This window comes from Hippopotamus amphibius, chromosome 7, assembly GCF_030028045.1.
Source record: "Hippopotamus amphibius kiboko isolate mHipAmp2 chromosome 7, mHipAmp2.hap2, whole genome shotgun sequence".
NCBI classification, from domain to species: domain Eukaryota; kingdom Metazoa; phylum Chordata; class Mammalia; order Artiodactyla; family Hippopotamidae; genus Hippopotamus; species Hippopotamus amphibius.
The window spans coordinates 119974727-119998342 of record NC_080192.1 but is presented as its reverse complement, the minus strand read 5'-3'; the positions used below and the strand labels follow the sequence as shown (position 1 = coordinate 119998342).

General features: G+C 44.2%; 1 protein-coding gene across 4 annotated transcripts in view; it reads left to right on the top strand.

Moving 5' to 3' along the window:
- Nucleotides 1-5833: 5833 nt before the first annotated feature.
- Nucleotides 5834-23616, top strand: part of CRIM1 (cysteine rich transmembrane BMP regulator 1) — a 198984-nt gene continuing 181201 nt past the window's right edge. For 3 of the 4 annotated variants that reach the window (XM_057740813.1, XM_057740811.1, XM_057740810.1), the window contains exon 1: nt 5835-6725. In XM_057740813.1, coding sequence (XP_057596796.1) covers nt 6395-6725 — 331 coding nt within the window. In that variant the 5' untranslated portion in view covers nt 5835-6394. Of the gene's footprint in view, nt 6726-23616 lie in introns of all 4 variants that reach the window. The other variant, XM_057740812.1, reaches the window with a different exon arrangement.

The following is a 23616-nucleotide window of genomic DNA, read 5'->3' as shown; positions in this document are numbered from 1 at the left end:
TTTTTTCCAGCCATTGAAAAGAATGCTCGTAAGCACAGAATATCAACTAAAATAGTCTTACTGTCTGGAGGGGTCTCAATCATTTTTTCTCTTTCATTAGTTCAGTTTTATAAAAACATTCCTTTCTTGGGAGAAAAATTTTTAAGGACATAACACTTTCCCTTAAAATCATACTGCATACAATTTACCAAGTTACGTGATTTGGTAATTTGTAAGGTTAAAATATTTGAGGATCCATAGTTAAAGCCTCTAGATGTTGAACATTTTAAAAGATGTGATAAAATAATGAATGCAAAAAAATTTTTTTAAGTTAAAAAAAAAAAAAGTTTTGCAATGTAATGTGCTTTCCAAGCAACAGGGAAGGGTTTTCAACCCGAGGGCCCTCTGCACTGGGGAGATGAACACTTTCACTAAGTGTTGGAGGGAATGTGTGCTGATAAGAGTTTGTAGAAGGCAATCTGGCAGTGCCTGTGAGAAAAGAGCATGCTTTTGGACCCACAATTACCAATTCCAATTTAGGAATCGGCCAAAGAAAATCACTGGACAATTTGAAAATTTGGCTAAGTGGGAACCCACTGCAGCTTTGTTTATGACAGTGAAAATGTAAAACAAACAAACAAACAAATCCTAAAACTATATTAATGTCGATTAAATATAACACAGTACACCCATTCAATGAAATGATATTCAGTGGTAAGAAGGATGCAGTTATTGATCCTAAAGATCAATATGCTATGTATATGGATAAGTGAAAAAGCAATTATAACTTTGGATGACTATTCCATCTTTTATTTTATACTTTATAGGGGAAAAGAAGCCTTCAGATGTATAACCAATGTTGTTAGAGTGGTTAATAACTCAATGGTGGGATTATGGGTGGTGGGTTTTTTTTCTTAAAAGAAAAAACATATTTTATCAACCTCCCCCTCAATGGGCATGTATTTGTAAAGAATATATATTAGGAGTAGTATTTCATAACGTGGATTCTGGAGTCATACTGCCTGATTTTAAATCCCAATTTTTCTTTTTAAATAAATATGATATTGGGCATATTATTTAAACTTTCTTTGTCTCTTCCCCACCTGCAAAATGCAAGTAATTCTGTACCTACCTACCTCATCAGGCTGGAGTGAGGATTAGAAGTGGTATACCCAGGTAATTAGTCAATATACATAAAGTAAATACTATATAAATATTGTAATTCAGTAATTAGGAAAACAATGGCGCTACCACCATTTTTAGAAAAACACTAATCACTATTTTCATATGCAAATTAGTGAAGAAGGCAAGATACCATCATAAATATTAACAATTTTAAAGTAAGTCCACAAAAAACAATAAAATTGCAAAGAAAAGCAACTTGCCTTTCCCGAATTTACTGCATTAGGCAGTTAAATATATTAGGTTCCAAACCGGAAAGCCACTCACACAGCTCTGAGCCTTGCAAATCACACAACCTCCTGTGCCTGCAATTCCTCAGCTATAAAGTGGAGACAACATAAGGCAATGAAGATACTATAAGGCATTGGCCTTACAGGGCTTTTTTGTAGATTAATTAAAATAAGCCATGTGAAGTGCTTATTAGCAAGTACTTATAAAAGTTAGCTATTATTATCATCATTATCAATGACTACCCTTGAAAATAAGTCTTCGACTGGAATGGGTTCGAGAACATATCACAAACGCCTCAAGATTAGACAGACTGCCAAAGTGGGGCCAACGGAATGATCAGAAGAAGAAAAGCAAATATCTGGTCAGGCAGATGCTACATAGGAATAGGTGCTGAGGTATCACAGAGCAGGGATCCCAGCTCAAGCCTAAAGCCTGAGGAGACACTCAAGGGGAAGGACTCTAAAAATAACAGCAGAAAAGGAGAACAGCCATTTTATCCATACGGTACCCTGGTGGTTGTTCCTCTGCTTTCTGGTCTCCATGTTACCGAGGAGGAAACAGATTCAGAAAGGATGAATACTTCGCTCAACATGGGGTGTACATAGTGGAGGTGGTGGGAGACAGGCTCCTAAGCCAAACCGTAAAGAGAACCTGTGTTCTGTGCACATCCTTGCCAGCTCTGGAGCAGCTGCCGTACATGGGTGGGACAGATAAGACAGGAACCACCGCCCCCCTTAGTAAAAAAGAGTCCAAGTACCAGGTTCAGAGTCCAAGCTCAGATGGTTAGCCCCCAAAGTAGAGATCCTCCTATGTCACTGAGATGGCCTAAGCCTAGAAAACCGAGAGCCCACGTATCGTTGATCCCAGCCGAGGGGGATCAGAGAGATGGGGGGAAGAGCTTCAAAAGTCAGACTTGTCCTGGTTTCTTCACAGATTTTTCTAGTATGTATGCAACATCTTTATAAAACGAGACTTTTCTTGCAACTCAGTTCTTAGAGTCTGTGTATCTGACTCAAAAGATAACTTCTACATTTCTATTTTAGTTTCAGGAAGAGAAAACACGCACAGCACGCACCTCCCAGAGTTGACTACAGTAGAGAGGCTGGGCTAGACTATCTAAGGAGGAGGACTCTAACACGAGCAGTCTGTCTGTTGCCCTCTCATTTCCACTTTCTGCTAGGCCCCCAACTGGGTACTTTGCTTCTCAGACATTTTCAACAATTTAGCAAACCCCTCCCATCCAACCCCCCCAATGGCCATTAGAGGGCGGACTGTCTCTTCTTCCAGACCTCCACCAGCTGCATATTCCGAATCCTTTTCCTTTCAGATCTGTGGGGTTTTTGTTTTTTGTTTTTTCCCCAGCTTGGAAGACTCCCTCTTGCCCCAACTAGCCCTTTCAAGTGCTTTTTTAAGACGTACTTTCTAAAACCAAGAGAGAAGGGCCACAGACAGAAATGTTCAAAATCTTTTTTGGCTGTAATTCTTCCATCCCTCTCAACCCATTCCTGCGTGCGTGCATTCTTATAAGTCCTGGCCTCGCCAATGAGCTGACAATCTAATGGGGGTGAATCAGTGCTATTTAGAGAAAGATTCATAATACAACATATTTATTTATATATTTTATTGATATACATGTATTTGTAATATAACATGATAAATGTTATAAGCAGAGGTACTTACAAAACGCTATAGAATAGCTAAGGGAATAAGCTCAAGACACTTCCCAGAAGAGGCATTAGACCATATTCCACGTATGCTTCTAACTCTTACATCTGTACAAGCCTTTCAGGGTCTATGTAATCCCTCCCAGTCCCCTTTCTCCCTTGACCCCCATCATATTGGGCCCACCTAACCTCTCTTTGGTATCCTTAGTCTGGTTTCTGAAGATGAGGGAATCCTTTTGTGTATGAGACCTAATCTCATTGCCTTGGCTTCTGGCCACCTATGGTCCCTCCTGGATCCGAGAGAGGAAAGAGCTATTTCCTAACTGAGCTCCTAGTTCATGCACTGGTTTCAGATAAGCTGCCAGGCCCTTGTAGGTTTCTTATTTGCCACTAGTTATAGGCTTTAAAGAACTATGCTTGTTTTCTCTTTTGTTTCTCTATTAATTCTATGGCAAAGGACCACATGTAACTTGAATTTTCTCAGATGTTACACATCCAACTTAGTCTAAGTTTGACTTGAATTCCCATGAGAAGTCAGACTATCACCTGTGTCTACCTACCTTCTGAAATCCCAGTAATGATAGGTTGTCCACATTGTCCCTTGCCTGTGTTCAATTTCTCACTTTCCCTAACCTTTAATATATTGCCTTTGAAAATAAAATAAAAAAGCAAGACCGTGGCAATGATTATTACTTTCTTTTTTCAACCTACTGTAGCTTTCTCACTTCTGTATTTTTTTCCATCGCCTGACCTTGGCTTTTCTTGTTGAGTCCTACAATGTTATCTGCTACATTTTAATAATGTCTTTATACTTGCATTTGAACAGAAATACAGATAACCTCCTCTGCAAGAGTGGAAAGGGCCTTTTAACACAGCTCAATGATGACAGTTTGTTGGCAAATCCCGCAGTGGAGTGCTGGCGCCTTGTTGGGGTACAAGAAACAATTGTATTTAACAGTGTTGTGTGTTTTATTTTTCTTGAATTTTGCTAACAGAATATCTAGCATATTTTAAGTGATTACACCACTTAATGCTTATAGAACCTTAGGGTATGAGGTCCCTTGGAGAGCATCTAACCTGACTTCCTACACAACTGCAGGAATGGTCTCTACAACATCCCTGGAAACTAGTCATCTCAACACCTCTTTAAATGCATCCAGAAAATGGGGTGCTCACTCCCCCCTTTCCACCGTTGAATGTTTTCTCTATTACCCTCTGATAATCAGTGATAATTAATGAGCCTCTTCCCCTCCTCAGGACAAAGAAATATGATTGGAGAAATGTTTGGTTTTCTGATGCCAGTGACTAGGGAATATTCCACTGGTACCTTTGGCTTTTCCGTTCAGGATTAGAGTGCTTAAACCAAAATATTTATAAGAAGTATAAATTTGTTCCGCAAACAGAAGATTTCAAAAGCATCTTTGTTTCTTTTCTCCTTACACTGCCCTGCTATTAACTTTGGGTTCATTAGTCACCATTTTCAGATCCACTTGGCTGCCACCTTCCTGCAGCCAGACTATCTTGGATCAAAAGGTCGACTGGCCATTCTCATCTCACACCTGCCACAAGATCTGATTTTTCCCCCCCACACTGATCCAAGTCACTTTTTTTTAATTCACTAATTTTTATTGACCCTGTAACACATCCTGTGAATGGTGGGCCACTACAGAGCCCATCATTTTGAGAAGATTTTCTGACAGCTACAGATGAGAAACAATCCCCACACGATGCATTCTGCATCACTTCAGCTGCTTCTTTACCTGGTTTAACACAAAGAACACCTTTATTAGCACATTCACAATAAATGAAAAAATTAAAACCCACCACTTTTGTCCATGAGCTTGGGGGAAAAAAAAGGGCAATGTCACATGACATTAATGATGCATGAGATATGCAGGTCTAGTCATGTCAAGACTTGTTGTAATCCAGTATTCGGCCTTACTCAAGGGAGAAAAATTCACCTCCACTTTCCATTCGCCCCCTCCCTCAATGTAGCACCTCGGCACAGACGGCGCAGCAACAAAACATACAGGATGTGGACAGTTAAAAGGCAACTCAAGCTACAGCGGCCCCCAACAGTCCACCCCACCCCACCCCCCGTCATATTTACCTAGACCGTTTAAAGCACTTAATTAATTCACCAGCAGCTTCGCTGGAGGCGTCTCGAGCTTCCCAAGACTCCATTACATAACATCTTTTACAAAGTCTATTCCCAGCTCGAGTGGAAGATGGATTCTCAACCAGTTTCGCGGAGGTTCCATACATTTGCTTCCCTTTCCCGGGGTTCCATCCGGCGGGTGCCCCAGCCAAGGGCTGCAGCAGTCCCCTCGGCCCGGAGCTCCGGGTTCCCCTCCACTCTCCGAACTCAAAGCCGGGCCGGAGGTGCAGCCGTCTCGCCCTCGGGGCTCCCAGCCCAGCCACGGTGGCCCCGGGGCGGGCGGCCGCCCGGGACGCCGCGACTCTCGCAGCTGGCCGGGTGCGCCCCGGGCCGGAGAGGCGCGCGAAGCCTCGGCCGCAGGGCCGGCTCGGTGCGCCGGGCTCCGGGAGGCGCAGGAGGAGGAGGAGGAGGGGGAGAGGGTGGAGGCGGAGGAGGAGGCGGTGCGCGAGGGAGGAAGGGCCCGGCCGCCCGGGAGGGAGGGCAGAGGAGGGGGAGGGGGCCGGCCGGACCGGGAGGGGTGGGGGGGGCAGCCAATGAGCGGCGCGCGGCGCGGAGGGGGGGGCGCGGGTTGGGGGATGAGGTAGGATGGGGGAGGGCGCAGCCGGAGCGGCCGAGGCTCGAGCCATAAACAAGCGCCCGGAGGAGCGGCGCAGAAGTGAGGCGAGCCGGGCGCGCGGAGCGGACGCCGTGGACCTTCTGCTGCGCCACCGCGCCCACTCGGCGGCTCGGGAGGCGGGGACCGGCCCGGAGGCTGCGCCGCCGCCGCCACCGCCACTGCCGCGGGGCCGGCCGACGCGGAGGAGGAGAGGGAGGAGGCGCCGCCAGCCGGGGCTGGAGCCCAGCGCAGCCGCCGCCGCCGCCGCCGCCAGAAGTTTGGGTTGAACCGGAGCTGCCGGGAGGAAACTTTTTTTCTTTTTTCCCCCTCCCTCCCGGGAGGAGGAGGAGGAGGGGAAGCCACCGCTGGCGCCAACGCTAGTGGGCTCGGGGTCGGCGCGGCCCGCAGGGGGGGCGGGGGCCTCGCCCCGCGAGGGGAGGCGCGCCCCGGGGGCCCCGAGGGGGGCGGCGAGGACCGCGGGCTGCGGGTGCGGCGGCGGCGGCGGCGCGTGTGCCCCGCGCAGGGGAGGGCGCCCGCCCCGCTCCCAGCCCGGCTGCGAGGAGGAGGCGGCGGCGGCGCAGGAGGATGTACTTGGTGGCGGGGGGCAGGGGGCTGGCCGGCTGCGGGCACCTCCTGGTCTCGCTGCTGGGGCTGTTGCTGCTGCTGGCGCGCTCCGGCACCCGGGCGCTGGTCTGCCTGCCCTGCGACGAGTCCAAGTGCGAAGAGCCCAGGAGCTGCCCCGGGAGCATCGTGCAGGGCGTCTGCGGCTGCTGCTACATGTGCGCCCGCCAGAGGAACGAGAGCTGCGGCGGCGTCTACGGGCTCCACGGAGCCTGCGACCGGGGGCTGCGCTGTGTCATCCGCCCCCCGCTCAATGGCGACTCCATCACCGAGTACGAAGTGGGCGTCTGCGAAGGTAAGGCCGCCCGCCACGGGCCCCCTCCCACCTGGCCCGCGCCGCCCCCTCGGCGCTGCTTGCGCCGAACAAAGTTTGGCCGAGACTTTCCCGAGGAGAGAGGGCTCCTCGGGAGGAGGGGCGCCCGCCACCCCCGGGAGAGAGCCCCGCGTCCCTTGGTTCCCGCTCGCTGCTCCCCCTGACGCCTGGCCAGCCGCGGGCGAGGTTACGTTTCGTGGGTGGGGACCGGCGAGTGGGAAATGGCCCCCGGCCGTGCACAGACGCGCACACGTGTGGCCCATCGGGCTGGGCTGGGTGGGGTGGCCGGGCCGTGCGCCGGGAGGTGGGGGCGTCGCGGGCAGGGGGCACTGCGGAGGCTGTCGCGAGCCCCTCGGGGAGTCCAGCCCCTGCCGCCCTCCCCGCACTAGCGCAGTGTGGAACCGAGTGCTGCACCGCATCCGCGAAAAGTCCTTTTTCTGCTGGCGGAGGAGACGTGTCTCCAGCTCACACTCCCTGTGTGACTCTCTTATTATTTTTTCCTTGCGCTTTTCCTTCACCCCCTTCCTCCTTCTGCGCATATAAATCAATTTCAGCTCCGGAATATGTCAGCCCAGGGGAAGTTACATACGGTGGTTACTCATTTATTTGCCTATTGAAAACGGTCAAAGGCTCTCTCTCCTGAATGAAGGGGCAGAGGGCGGGGGGCTTGCACCTAGGAGTGAAAAGTTGTTTCTATTAGTGGCTGCTTTCTAAGATCAGATATCCGCGTGTTTCCAGTCGTGTTGCCGGTTCCTTGTTTTTGTGTGTTTAATACCGAGGATTGTTCTGCTGGTTTCTCCACTTGAGTATTGTGCACCATGGTAACTGACGGAGGGAGAAAGATTAGATTAGTGTAGCCTCCCTGCTTGGGAGAACCGCTGTTGATGGGTGTCTGTCATAAGCCCTGCCTGCCGGCCTCGGCCTCGGGGTGCCTGGTCAAGTGTGGGGCTTAGAGAGACGCAGTGAGTTTATTTGGCTAATGCGAAATAAAAAGGACTCAGTGAGCACCAGTTAAAAGTGGGATCCCTGCTTGGCCTGACGTTGGGGTGATGATGCTGTTCTGGGGCTTCCTGGTATGTGAGCAGAGCGCAGCAGCCTTACTTCTGGAGGAACGGAGAGGAGGAGGGACAGGCGCCCTCTGCCCGGTCCCTTCTTGAATACTCACAGTGTGCACGCAGGAGACCAGGGAGGAATTTATTCTGAAGCATCTTTATGTGTGTATGTGTGTTTATTGTGCTGGGATACTGAGAAAGGAGGCAGCAGCTTTAAGGATAAAATGGGTCTATTCAAAGGCTTCCATTCTGTGGTTTTCTTTATACACAGGCATATTCATTGATACCTGCAGTTTTTAAAGTTTGGACAGTTCTGGAAAATCAGGAAGGCCTTTCTGGTTTGGAAGCTAGTGGGCAGTAGTGAGAGAAGGGAACCCTTAGGACATGGGTTAGAAGAGTTTGTTTGCCTCAAGTACAAAAGCCTGTCACCTGGGGGTAAGTCCCATTTTTTAACATGTTTTTATTTCTCACAAAAAGAAAAATGGCCAGGAGATTAACTTCTGATACAGTTTTATGTGTCCGACTTTGGGAATTCTGAATGAGTTGGACAAAAAGATGTGTCTTTGAACCCTGCCACTTGGAGTGTGTAGTTTACTTAAGCCAGCCTCCCCTAAATCTAAAAAGAACAAGCAACCTGAAACAAGGTTAAATGTGGAATCTGCTATGTTCTGAGAAGGACTTGGGAAGGTTCTAAAGACTCTAACCCTTGTTTTGTTTCTTCATGATAGATTTCTGGTGAAGGAAATGTGGAGCTCAGGGAACACTCACGGTAATCAAGTGTTTTGGCACCAATATCTCGGTGTCATAGTATAGAGTTATTGTGGCCCTTGTGTTGGTGAGCCTTTCATTCCTCTGAAATGATGCGATCCCTCATAGTTTCGTTTCTTCTGGTAAAACCCCACGCACTTGGTATTAGCCTTGAAAATGCTTGGAAGTATTTATTGCCGTGATGATATCTCATTTAGTGTTCTCTAGCAACACTTTCCATCTAGCCAGCCTGCTTTCAGCTACCACAATTGTGTGCTCAGGGCATTTTAAATTTTATTTTGTGTTTTAGAACTCTAAAAGCAGCAGTCAAGTTGTGTTCTAAATCCATGAACCCAAAGTAAGAAGGACAGTGTTACCTAGCATGATATAATAGTTGAATTTAGCTATTTCAATAGGGTGTCTAAAAATTTCGAGAATTTTCGCTTTACTACAAGCTTCATGGAAAACAGGATAAGTGAGTGGCCTTTTTTCTTCCTTTTTAAGAATGAGAGGAGTCATTCCATGGCCGCAATAATCTAGAAGGTGCTGACTTTCTCTTTTGTTTTTCTGTTACTTGGCAAGAAATTTCTCAGTGGCCAGTGTTTCCCTCAGTTTCCATTTTTATTCAGAAATTCACACATAACTAACAGAAATAGGTATTGATACGTTTTATTCATGTGGAAGTCTCTTTTGCTACAATTTTTGCGCTAAAATGACCCCTACTGGTTGTATCTGTTAATGAAAACTCTTTTGAAAACTTATTTGACTACACTGAGAAAACGTATGGTACAGAAATGTCATGACTAATCTACCTACTTTCGATGACATAATTTAAATACAAACTATGTTGCTCTATTTGCCAATTTGCAGTAATTTTTATTTGTATCACTCCCCATACTGGCTTTGTGAGGGGAAAAAAAAATCATGTTTTTAACTGCAGTTCACAAAGTGAGTTAGATAAATCAAGGGTGGAAATGGACCCCTTCCAAATTTTGGCTCCCTGCCTTAGGTTTTTAAGGCATACTGGCCCATAGTAGGCTCTCAGTGAATGTATATTGAATACATGGGTGAACAGTCCTCTCCATAGAAAGAACACTGAAGAAAAAATATTTTCTGAAAAGTTAAGTGATGTGAAGAGTGAATCATGTAACACATATACTTGGACTTCTCTGCATCATTTAGATTGTTATTAAGTAAATCCTGACCTATTCCTTAAAAAAATATTTTTGGCTACATGCATTTTTGAGCAGAGACCCAGATACCTGCATTTTTCTTTGCTCTGTCTATAAAGTGCTGAAGGTACAGATCCCTTTCCCATTTCCATTGATTTGGTGAGTCTTCCTTTTGCCCTTTGCAACTTCCTAAGTAGTGTGCTCCTTGGTTAGGCTGCCTGCCTCTAGGCAAATCGCCTAGAAGCCAGAGAATTAAGCTTGGATTCTGAACTCCTGAAGGAGAAGACTGGGTGGGAAGACCTCTTTGGGAGATCAAAGACAGAGTTTTGAAAAACTGCTGAAGTGGGATTATTCTAGGAAGAATGTTTCGATTGGCCAGTGAGGATTGCATTTGGAGACAAATGGTGAGGACCATTTTTCCTGCTCTGTGGAGTAGTACAGTGTGCTTCTGGAAGGGGTGGAGTGGGGTTGGGGAAGTATGACCAGCCTTCTCTAAGTATTGAAAGGGCAGTGTTGGCTTGAGTTTGACAGTTTGTGAGGACAGAGTGATTTGGAACCTAGTGGACACTATGGAGTGGCTTCGCTCTGAGAAATTTGTATTGAAGCCAGGTGATCCCTATCACAGATAAGCACCAACTTTTTTTTTTTTTTTTCTCTCCTGGTGATTATTTACTCAGTGGCTTCATGTTTATGGAACTGAATTTTCTGTGTTTTCATCTCTGGCATCTAAGAACTGTCTCTTTCAAAACAAAGTCATCTGATTTCTCCCAGGTATTTTACCTTTTTTCTTCCACCCACGTCTCATGGGGCAGTGACTAGAACCAAGGATGTGGGGTGGGTACTTATAGCAAAGAATGGAATGTTGTTTTCTGAAACTGTTAACGTTAAAAGATTATGGTTTCTTTTCAGTCTCTGGACATGATAGCTCCTTGGAAGAAGGTTTGTGGAGGATCTGAGGTGAGGCCCAGAGAGCAGGCTCTAGGAAGCCAGGGAATGCACCAAACCCTTTGCTTGTGCACGAGCTACAGATCTCCTCTCATCCCTCTGTAATGTAGGACTTGAAGTTAGGAGTCCATGGATTTTATTTATTTGTTTATTTTTTTAATAGCATACCTTCCATCTCGTCTTTTAAGGGCCCCTTCATCTCTCTCTCTTTTAAAATTTACTTATTTATGTATTGACTGTGTTGGGCCTTCATTGCTGCTGTGCGGGTTTCTTCCAGTTGCAGAGAGCAGGGGCTACTCTTCATTGCGGTGCACAGGCTTCTCATTGTGGTGGCTTCTCTTGTTGCAGAGCATGGGCTATAGGCTTGTGGGCTTCAGTAGTTGCAGCATGCAAGCTCAGTAGTTATGCCTCGCAGGCTCAGTAGTTGTGGCAACAGGCTTAGTTGCTCCGTGGCATGTGGGATCTTCCCCGACCAGGGCTCAAACCCGTGTCCCCTGCATTGGCAGGCGGATTCTTAACCACTGTGCCACCAGGGAAGCCCAGGAGTCCATGGATTTTACTAATTAAATAGAAGAGGGGATGGGCAAAGTTAAAAGTCCTGTACTGGTGTTAGAAAAATTAAAAAATCCAGGGCTCCTTGTTTCTGAGGAAGGTGTTTCAGTTTCCATCTCAGAAGTCTTTAGGTAGAGTGAGCTGTTAGATGCCAGGGACAAAAGCAGGCAGAGGGCGTATAAAATTACATTAATTCGGCATGGGAAGAGGAACCAGTGTAAGTAAACAAGGAAATAATTAGTTCTTCCCCAAAGTAAATATTGACAAAACATGGAGAGGCTATTCACTGCACATATACAAATGACAGGACTTCGTGACCTTCACTTTGACTGTCAAGCTTTAAGAATCCTCACTGTTACTGAGGAGTCCAGTCACATAAAACACTTGGCAAAGGGCAGATGAGTTGCATAGCACTAGAAGGGCAAAAATAGCAAGTCTGTAGATTTTGCTGCCATTAACACGTATTTAACAGTGACCAGGAGAATGTACAAGCAATATGTTGGCAGTGCAGTGGTGAACATACAGGTTAATCTATTGTAATAAATAATATTAATTATTTATGAAGAAAACCGTCTGAATAATCTTTAGACTTTGGGCATTACAACCAGCTGTAGGAGGTATTAGTGATAAGATGCAGGTTTCTGTGTTTGGTGTGGCTTGCTTAAAATATGATCTGGATGAACAAGGGAACATTTTGGGGATACAGAGGACAGGAATTATGAAGTTGGGGGGAAATAGATAAAACAGATGACCCTAAAAAAATAATGGAGTGGGAGGACTAAAGAATGACAAATGGGAGAAGGGAAAAATATTGAATTCATCTTAAGGCAACTATGTCATCCTTTGAAGAATAATCCAAAACACATTCCAGACATTAATTGTGAAATTCCTGAAAAATGTGGGTGTGTTTAACATCTTTCAGGCTATGGTACTAACATGAGAGATGGCAGTGCCGCTTTAGTGTGTAAATACCAGTGAATAGGAGGTGGTAAAATGACTGGAAGGTAAATACATTTGGTGAAGCAGGTTCCTGTAACACCGTGTTCCACAAGGCACATGAAGTATGAGGGTTTGGAGGCACCCCAGTAAGGCTCAATTAATTATTTTAGGAAGAAACAGTGGACTAGTCAAGCATGCATGAGTAACAAACTGAAAGCCTTCCTTCTCAGAGGTTGAATTCTCCAAAGCTAAATTTTTAAAGCTCTCACTTGTTTCGCATAGAAATCAATCACTCATTCATTGATCTACTCTGTAAAAGGCCTTCTGCTGCGGCGGGGGGGGGGGGGGGGGTGGGAAGCCCAGGGTCCTCTCAGACCTGTGCCCTACTCCAGACACTCTTAATCAAGATAAAGAGTGAGGCAAGTTCTTCAAAAGTCTACATAATACGTTCAAGCCAAGTAGAAGCGATTTCTCGAGTCTGTATATGATTAGTTGGTGAGTGAGGTATGTGGGTGAAATTTGTTCTAGGAAATCATAGGATCTGAGATAATTTTTTCAGGCTCAGGTGGCAAAGCTGAAAAGGAGAATTCAAATTCCAACTAGGTTCGAAAGTCTGAGCTCCCTTTTGGTGGGGGGAGGGATCCTATCCATTCTCAGAGCTTCTGTGATACATATCGGAGTGTTTCTCAACATCTAAGAATGAGGCTGCATTCTTAATGCTCTACCAGCTGTGGTTCAGAATGGCCAGTTTCCTTTTGGGAGTGGTTTTCTCTTTGTTGTAGCTTGTTCCACTGGGCAGATGAGTGTGGGCAGTGAACTAAGAGGTGTCCCTTTATCAGCATCTCCTGATTTCACCCACTCTGCTACATGTCCTGGCCAGTTCGCCTAATCAAATCATGGAAAACCTCTGTGTTTGGACAAGAAGACCTCATTGGTCTTACAGACAGGACAGAGGGGTGGTTGAATATACTTAAGGTTAGGAATGTCCTCAAGGTAAATGCTGGTAAGTGTTCATTTTGGACCCACATGAAAAAAAAAATCAAGAGATTCCTTTTTCTTCTGCAGTTACTAAGTGAAAAAAGTTCAGTTCCTTATCTCCCTCTCCCAACCCCAGTTAATTCCCCATGAGAAATACTTACACCTCAATCCAAGAGTGTAATGGTTGGAAACTTGGTTTCTGGCGTCAAATCTGCACTGCTTCTGTGCGTCTTAAGTTTTCGCATCTGTTTAGTGGGGTTAATAGGGTTGCTTTAAGGACTCAGTGAACGAAAATCTGTGAAGCACTTAGAAGAATGGCTAGCATGTGGTAAACACTTAACTACAACAAAGCTACTAACCAGTATAAGTAAAATAACCTGATATGGGTTCATTCTCTTTTTCCGTTTAATCTTCATCTACCGAAGTAATTGATCATCAGTAGTTAAGGAGTTTGGGCTCTTAGAAAAGGAGCGAATTATTATTGAGTTCAGGTCCCCTTCTACCCCCAACACCATAAATGAATTGAGTTAAAAAAACATATTTAAAGGCCTCTGAAGCTATTTGCTACCTTTCCTCCTAATGCCTATTTGTTATACTTGGTTTAAATAATTTCTACATAATTTGTATATTTGGGGTAAAAATAAAGAGGTAGGAATCTGAATTTTTTTTTTATTAAGTTGTAGGAATTGTAAATTCAACCATTTATCTGGACTAATATTTCATTTGGGGAAGGGGGAGCACCAAACTCACAGTTATCAGCAATGTGCATTTTCCTTCGCATTTTATTCTGGAAGAAGATTTTGCTCTTAGCTCCTTACGTGTCCACACTGGTGGTCAGCACAGGATTTGTCCTGGCTTGAGCTAAGGAAACAGCTTGTGTTGCTGAAGCTCACCTGCATTTGGGTCTCACCTGTCCTGGCAGTAGGTACAAACTAAGCAAAACCAGAGGTCAGGTGTTTAACCAGGCCATTCCTCCGTTCTCTCCTAGCTGTACCTGTTTCCCTGCCATCCTCTGCCCACAAGTATTTACTGAGCAGCTGCCATGGCTCTGTTCTTTGTGCTGTACTGTAGTGATAACACCTGACTTCTCTAAGCCTCAGTTTCTCAGTTGTTAATAGTGATAGGTACCACGTATGTTTGCTGCAAGGATTAAATGAGATAAAACTGTGCTTCTGAAATGTTCATGTGCACACAAATCACCTGGGGATCTCATTAAACATGCAGGTTCTGATGCAGTAGGTCTGGATGGGACCTGAGATTCTGCATTTCTAATAAACTCCCAGGTGATGCCAATGTTGCTGGTCCTGGGACCACACTTGAAGTAGCAAAAAGCTAGTGCGTGTAAAGCATGTAGCACGAGTATGGCGTATAAGAAGACCTGATAATGTTACCTGCTAGTCTGATAATTAGTTTTCAACCAAAATAAATAAGATAGGGGCTCTGCTTTCACAGAAGCCATGGTCTGAAGGTAGATAGCGAAAACTGGGACAATCCATTGTAGCCCAAGACAGTTGCTTACTGCTGGTAAGCCCTGAGATAGTTGCCCCCAAGATGCTCAGCACTTCCTAAGAGGGGCCCTGACTTGAGCTCTGATTACCAGGAAGGATTTAGGAGGGGTGCAGCAGCAAGCCAGGCCTGGGGGTCTTTTCTCTGCCCTCCTCCTTCTCACTCATCTGTGTAGGATGTTGTAGGAAAAAGAAAATAGGCCTTGGGGCCGGACAAACTTGTGTTTAAATCAACTGTGTTCAACCGTTGAACAACCAGCTTGCTTAATTGTTTTGGGTTTCAGTTTCCTCATCTGTGAAAATGGAATATTAATAGCTTTTATCAAGTAATTACAGTGAGGATTGAATTATTACATATATTAAATATATATGTGATTGTGTGTGTGTTGTGTATATTCATACAAAAATAGGTAATGGCCAGTATAGTACCTGATACCAAATAGATTTTTTAAAAGATAATATTCTAATTTCCATTCTATTTTTTGTCCTTTCTCATTTTTTTCCTTTGTTAGCTTTCTCTCTATATAAGTTAAAAAAAAATCTACTTTGTGGCTTGATCACACTTAATTAAATCTCTTTGACAGGAGATTCCGAGAACTATGGTCTCCAATGTTTGTCAGAAAGAAAGGAACTGTGAAGCACTGAGAACGAGGGGCATGAGTCCGGGGTCTGTGGACCAAAAAAACCTTTATTGATTTATCCAATATGACTGTAATTCTCAGTCCCTTTACTGCTTCGTGAGAATGTGGAATCTGCTCTATTTTGTGCTTTGAATCCTAACTTCTAGAGAGCTATTTCAAATCCATATTTTTTTAAAAGGTGACCTATCTTAATATGGATGGTGTATGGGTTCATGAACGTGCATTAAATTTCATTTTATTGTTAGAAGTTTTGTGTGGGTTCCCAGACATGGCTGGAGACATCAGAGATCCCCGGAGCATCACCAAGGCAAGTTGGGATCCTGGGGTTTCAGAAGGAAGCAGCAGCAGGCCCGCTGGCTCAGAGACCGGGGCAGACATGGGAGACAGTGTGTGTGCAGCCCAGAGTTTTGCTGTGTTGCTTTTCTTGATCGGATGTATTCCATCCATCTTTCACGGGGACTAATACTACAGCTTTACTGTGGATTTGCATCGTGGTTTCTCTGGAGAGTGTGCTGCAGTGGAAGGCTCGAAAAGAATGCCTAGAGAACAACTGACGTTCTTGTCTCTTTGGTTCCTAGTGTAGGTGTGGTCCCACTTCAGGAAGACAGAACTGTGACTTTTCCTTTCTGCCTGGTACTAAGCATCATGTTCATCCAGTAACTATGGGCTGAGAACTCATAAGGCAGGTCTTTATATTGGCTATTATGGAACAAGGAGAAAGAGACATAAATGATGATATAGTCCTTGGAATCAGTAGTTTACAACTCTTTATTTTCTTCTTGACAACCAAAACTTATTATCACACAGTGGAAATTGAAATTTTTTTTTTTTTAACGGAAACTCTCTAGTACCTGTCATTGTAGTGCTTCTTTCATCAAGCGTGTTGATATTCAAACATGTAACCTACAAGCAAGATGAGATAAACTTCTAAGTTTCAGAGTTTCAGTTAAGTATATGTTTGTCAGATCCAAAAAGAAACCTCATTTTGAGGTATCCTGCGAACATTTGTCTTATGAATGTTTGAAAAAGAAAATTGTGTTCATTGTATCTTAAGGTGTTGTCATTCTATACTTCAACCTCCTGAGAAGAGAACCTGAAGAGTCTGCTCTTTTGGAAATTTTAGCTAAGTCCTTAGCAACCAGCGGCTCTGGCTATGGCAAAGTTTAAAAAAAAATAAAAAAGGTATAGACTGTAACTAGAGGCTGTGCCTATCTTATTTAGCATTTCAAAACAAAAACCATAAACAAACATCTCAGATTCAAAACAGAAAGGAATTTCTGGCAGGGCACAGTGGAAACCTGAGCCTGTGAAGTCCTGGTCTACAAGAGGTAACTTATTTAGCATCTTATCCAAAGGCCACAAGCAAAATGGTTCACAACTGAGATGAAACAAAAGGCATCTCAATATTGGAGACTTGTGATACCTTTTTTTTTAAGACTCCAAAAGACCTGCCAAAATAAGGCAAAACTGTCTTGAGAAAGTGTGGCCTGAACTGGACTTTTAAGATAAAGAATTAGCTGGATTACTTCAGACCCATAATGTGTGAGGAATCGTGCATACAGGGTGTGTGGGCTTGGTCCCTTCGGAGCGTGTGTTTATAATTCTGCAGAGGCAGGGTATTCCATCATTTTGTCAAATGCTGATCTTGAAAACCTTCCCTCACTTTCCATAGTTGGGAGCTTTGCCTTCTTAAAGGTAAGGGCATTTACATTCTGAGGGAGGAAAAGGGGATAGATTTTAGACAGTTTTATCTCTGAAAGCCAAAGTGTTTGAAGGATTTTTAAATGGTTTGAGAAAGATTGGGTATGCTGCGTATTGTCCAGAAATACTGAGTTCTTAGGTTTCAGACAAGTTTTAGGAAAACTTATTACCATGTCTATGATGTTAAAATGAAAGGCCAAATAAAATTCCATATTTTAATTAAAAGAATGAATGGACTTGTGTAGATCTTCACTTGTTGCAGGAAGGAACTAGGACTGCTCAGAAAAGTAAACTGCAAAATTCTTGTACAGGAGGATAGTATGACTGAGGAGGTAAAAATAGCCATAGCTTCTGGATCTTCCTTCATCCCCTAATAGCCAGGTAACTGAAATAAAACCACCTCGACTTCCCTTGACTTGACTTTACCTTAATTTGTCAAAAGAGAATTAGTTACCTACCTGAAGGCAGGGGAACTGAACCAGATGATATCTTAAGGCCCTTCTGGTCATAAGATCAATGTTCTTATGACCTAGAAGTGCTGGGCAGGAGTCAAATATTACCTTGTGTTTGCACAGCTGGAGAAGGAAAAGGTGGTAGTGTCTACATGACTCTTTGCCAAGTGCCATAGATGGAAGGGCTTGGAGGAAAAGATCAAGAGTTCTCCTGTAGTTATGTTTATGGTGAGGCGATGGAGACAGCAAAACACAGTTATCGGGAAGTTAGTGACATCTTTTGAATGCTGGCGGTCTTTAAGCCATGTTAACTGTGGCTTCGTCTGGATTCAAGGTAGAATTTATGCCTCTCTTTTATGTCTGTGCTGGCCTGCTGCCTTTACTCTTTCTCCATTTTCCCATTTACTTTCATTAGTTATTGGGACTGTGAGGTAGGTAGGTGACAGATACTGCAAAGGGAGAAGCTTGAGCAAAGACAGGCTAAAACTTGCCCAAATTCACATGCTCATTTCTGCCTCTGACACTAGGAAAGAGTTGAGTAATTGCTGTCCTTCCTAATACTGCAGGCAGCAGCCAAATTCTCAGCATTCTTTTACCTTTGCTGCTGTTTTCACTTGCCAGGGAGTTTCCTTCAGGAGCAGCTGAATTTAAAGAAACATAACAGTGATTGTGCATGAAAGGAGGGACCCTCGGCCGGCCGTATGGGCACTTGGATGCCTCATGTTGGGAGGATGAAATGGATGAGGCTCTGCAGAGGGACCTGCTGCTACCACAGCTCCCTTCCCACTGTTTCCGTGAGCCACAGGACTGGGAAGCTCTCTGCATGTGTGCAAGGTGGTACATCTTCAATAGAGATGTTTCAAGTCCAGGTCAGCCATGAAGCATGGAAAGTTGTCTCCTTGCGTCTAGAAACTTCACCCTTCCTTTGCATGTTGTCCAGCAGCAGGGTGTTGTGCTGTTAGGTGGCGTGGACCTATGGCTCTGAAACTTGATGTATTGCATATGATTCTAAAGAATGCGATGCTCAGCCCAGCCCTTGGTGTACACCAGCAGTCAACTTGCTGTGCCTTGTGGATATTACATTTTTGCCAAGAGCAGCCTTCTGGAATGAGGTGCTAGTTAATTCCAGCCGGGCATTTATTCATTAATAAGTCTGCTGAACACTACTCCATTTGGGAGTATGCAACAGGAGAAAACTCAGCAGCTAATTATTATGTAGATCTCTTCCATGATTCTCACTTTCAGTTCAGTTATCTAAGCCACCCATCCCTAGCAATGTGAACTTATTTAATTTTTAGTTTTCTATGACGTTTTACTTTTCTATTCCCAAAGACTTTTGTTTTTGCACTAATCTGTAAAACTTCTATAAGTTTATTAATAACTGGGTAGACATTTTATATTGTTAAATGGAAAACACTTCTAGTGGAGTACTATGGCTTGCTCTGTTTTTCCTCCTTTTCTTTTCTTTTTTAAAGATAATATTAAAAGTTAAATCGTATTCTGGATTGTCTCCTCTCTCTTCCAAGGTAGATTTCTGGATAGCTAGTAGTGGTAGCATCTGAAATAGCCACTGAGGGGTGGGTGGTATTCATTTACTAACCCGAGCCTTTGCCTGAAGAGCTTCTGTGTTACTCTTCTTTGCTGTATCAATAGGTCTTTATTTGGTTTTCTTCCTGCTTGGTTGGTACATATTAGCTTAAGAGCTTTTAAATTGTGGGGGTGGGGACCTCCTAGGTGGCGCAGTGGCTAAGAATCCTCCTGCCAATGCAGGTGACACGGGTTCGATTCCTGCTCCAGGAAGATCCCACATGCCGCGGAGCAACTAAGCCTGTGCGCCACAACCACTGAGCCTGTGTGCCACAACTAGTGAAGCCCACACACCTAGAGCCCGTACTCTGCAACAAGAGAAGCCACTTCGATGAGGAGCCCGCGTACCACAAAGAAGAGTAGTCCCTGCTTGCCGCAACTAGAGAAAGCCCGTGTGCAGTAATGAAGACCCAACGCAGCCAATAAATAAATTTTTTTAAAAAAATTAAAAAAATAAAATTTAAAAATTCACTTAAATTGTGGGGGCAGTTAGAAAACCCTAAATGCCGGGGGCCCAAAATTTCTCTTGGAAGCAGCCAGAGGGTTCAGTGTACATCTGCTGCCATGAGAATCTTCTAGAAGGTCCCTTTGGTACCTCTCATGCCCACGTCTTTGTGCTGTGGTTTGACCCTCCTTCTTTCCTGGTGAATCCTTGCCACAGCCCATGTGCCTTGAAAGCCATTGGAAAGGCATGCGTTCTGACATCTTCCCATTTGCCTCCATGTCCTCTCCAGCATGGTTGCATGCAGCTCTCTGGCTGAACATAATCCAGCTATTAAGAGAAGTTGGTGCCAAGTGTCACATCCTTGGTGAGAACTCTTCCACTGATGGTGTCTGCACTGACAGACTGGCAGAAGGGTCTGTAGAAATGTTTGGAGGAGGAGCAGTGTTTGCCATTCCATAAAACTCATTTGACACTGTGGAATATGATACTGTGAATCAGAAAGTGATAAAACTTCATAAAACAAGGCTCTTTACAAAGTTGTTGTAGACTTGCTGGCTTTAAAATGTGCCCAGGATTGTAAAATATATCCATAGCATCAGCAACTGGCCTCTGGTCCAGTTACAGATGTGACTTTGAGAGACAGGAAGTTGTGATAATTCCTTCTTTATCCCTTTGGATGTAGAGTGTGTGTGCGCTTGTGTGTGTTCAGTTGCTGCGAGCACAACACAAAGAATACTTTGCATTGTATTACGGATGTGCTGAGAACAGCTTCCAAGCTTGAAGCAGATTGAGTGTACTATCTACTCTAGATCAGCAAACTGAAAACAACTTCTTAATAAATAAAGATGTTGCATTGTTTTATTACATAAAGAAACAATTTTAAAGTGCTTTGGCTTTTAAACTGCTTGGTTAATTGGGATAGCTATCCGTGGCCAACTGAAACTTAGGAAAATGACTGACTGCATTTCTTGTTGATTGGGACAAAAGTTTTATTATCCTTATGGCAGTGTGGGGTGATTTATAGTAGATTATCACTAAACATAGCTTCTGCCCTTACCTGGGAATTTTAGATGCGATAGCAGGAAGGGAAAGCAGAAATTTAGGGTGAGAAATGGAACACCTCTGTAGGGAAAGGAAGGGGAGATAAAAGAAGCCAGAGGTGTGTTTTGTTGGAAGGAGATGAAATTATATTTTTAAAGACTATGCTGGGAAAAGGTGAGCCCTCAGCAATGAAGTTTGACTGTCTCTTCAGGAAATTGTATTCGATGCTTTGGAAAGAGAAAGGACAAAGACTTCCTGCCAATAGAGTTCTGGAAAACTTGAGGGAGATAAGATATTTACATGTTTTAATAACACAAAACGTGTCCAAAAGAAATATATAATTACAGCTGCATTTGGCACTGAAAATAGTCCATGTATTATATTTTTTAAACTGTGTGTGAATATGTGAGTATGTGCCTTTGCGTCAGAAACGCCTGAGTGATACTATTTCTTGAGAGAATGGAAAAGTAGAAGGTATCAGGAGCTGCAAAGAGAGAGAAGACATGAAGGATGACTACCAGGAAAGAAGAAACAGTGAGCTCTTTTTTTCTTGCCATATGCATAATGATGCCAACTTTACTTTTTTTTTTTTTAATAATCTTAGTATAATAAGCATGTACGTTCCCGTAGAGCCTTAGTAATTTGCATGTTATTACTGAAAGCCCACAGGTAAAGGAAAATTAGACTCCTAAATTCAGTGCCTGACTATAGTTTATTTCAAGTTTATCTTGGACAAAGACCCTTTGAGAACTCAGAAAATTAGGAGGTATGTTTGACACATACCTCCTAATACCTGTTGCCACCAAAGGTGTGGAGGCAAAGCAGCCACTGGAAAATCAGTGTGGTGTTGGCTTTCAGATTCCCCAGAGTTATCTTAGCATCCTTCAAAATGTGTTCCCATCCTCAGCCTCTACCATTTTATGCTGCTTCCTTTGTGAAACCTTCCTGCCCTGCCCAGGAAAAAATAATGCCATCCTCCCAGCTCTCTCCCCCGCCCAGGGCCCATAAATAGCACTTTCTCCTTCCCTTGTTATAGCACGTTTCACACTGTGTTAGAGTTCACATTTCTGTCTCCCAGCCTCATTGTGATCCCCTTGAGTGCCAGGATCGTGTGTTATTCTAGCGGCTTGGCACACAGGAAGAACTCAATGAGCATTTGTTGACTAAATCTAGACTCAAGGTCATCCAAGATATTCTACAAAAACTTTTCCATCCGAACTGTTTGGTCTGTATTGTGGAAGCTGAAATAGATGACACTTACCTGTAAAGAGAATCCCAGGGGAAATCCTATTATTGGCAGAAGATAGCTTGAAACTGTCCCATGTCCTTTCCTTCCCCTCTCCCCCCAAATCATTCTTAGAATTTATTTTTTTTCAGTTTGTTATGATGGGTTAGTTTCAGCTGTATTTATTTTGGCAGATATTTAAAGGTAATTTTTATTTGTGAGGACTTTTCTTCTTGCCAGTTTGTCGTAAAGGTGTCATCTTTCATTCACCAAACCTTCATCAGCTTGTAAGAATTTTCCTCGTGGGTGGCTGCTCATAATCTCCTTACCACCAGGCATCCGGTGTGGGGAGCCATTGAGTTGCTGTGGTGATCAGCTGCTTGTAAACAACTGATAAATAATTATGAGTACTTTGTAGACATTCAGGTGACCATATGAGTAACTGATGAGGATAAAACAGACTTCTGGATTCTCAGCGAATCCAGGATTGAGTCTAAGATGTGAATGTTGACGAATGAGGAAGGAGTTTCATTTAACAAAGGTGTATTGAACACTTGGTCTGTGAGCACTGTGCCAGTGCATGACACAGCCTGTTTACTGCCCCAGGTGATCTGCACGTGTCCTCGGGAATTTAACTGTGCAGCTTCTTTGAGGAAGGAACTCCTAAGCCAACAACATGAGGGTGGAAGTGTGTGACTGTGGATAATAAAAACACCTCACAGTGGTTTGCGCAGGAAGTCCATAGGAATGCAGTATAAGGAATTTAAAAGGCAGAATCCCATTTGGATTTACTCCAAACCCTATGACTTCAGGGACTGAGGAATTCTTGATGACTAATGGCTAGAGTCCCAGCTTGTTATTGAGCAGTGTGGAGTTGTTTTTTTTCCTTCAGCTCTAGCCATGAACTCATAGTTTGTTTGTTTGTTTACGTTTCTAAAGGTCTTAAAGTGGTTTTTAAATTCAGACAGTGCAACAGGAGACACTTAAGGATAACAGCAGCAAATTACAACCTTTGGGTGATACATTTGGCACGAAGCTTTTCAACTGGGAAAGAAGAGAAGTTTGGCCAAGATAAAGTGTACAGGGTCCCAGACAACATACACAGAATTGTCCTGGGTATAAGCTCGGGTATCCAAACCCTTTTGTCACTTTAATGAATGTGCCCAGAGAGCCCCATTCTCTCAGGGCAGGTTTCATTTTGACGTCTCTGCTGTGGCGTGTTCCTTCAACTTTCCCACCTTTAAGACGTCATCTGACACCCTGATGGTAATTGTTCGTGATGTGGGTGTCACGAGTTGGTGGCTCTCCAGAAACTCGCTTTAGAGCCTTTTACTCTTCACCACGGGCTGTTATACGGTAGTGGAAGGGGAGAGGAGGGCGGTCTGGAAGTGATTGCTAAGTGAACTTATAATGCTTCACTAGCAAGTGAAGATTCTAACTAAGCAAGGTCATTTTTTGAGGGTCCACTTGATTTTCCTCTAACTCTTGAAAAATATTCTTTTAAACTTTCACATGGCTTCATTTCTGTTGAAAGTTTGAAAGTCAGCTCCCAGGCCCTGGGGGCCCGTATGTTCTCCTTGAGTGTTGTCTTCTCTTCCACTTTATCAGCAGGGGGAGTATTTGACTTCACAGAGGATACTGCTCACATCGGGAAGCGTGCCTCTCAAAACCTGTGGTTCCTCAGTTAATTTGAGGTGGTGGGTGGAGGACCCAGAGCTGTTCTTGCTGCTGAAATGGCACATTTACCCTCAGACTTTAATAATATAGATGATTGGAGGCAGAGGACTGGGAAACACACCTGAAGGAGGGGAGTGCCCCTCAGGTCATAAGCCAAGGTAAACAGCCGTTGTAACTGAAAAGTAGACTTCCTGGAAGGCAAGAACCAGAGAAG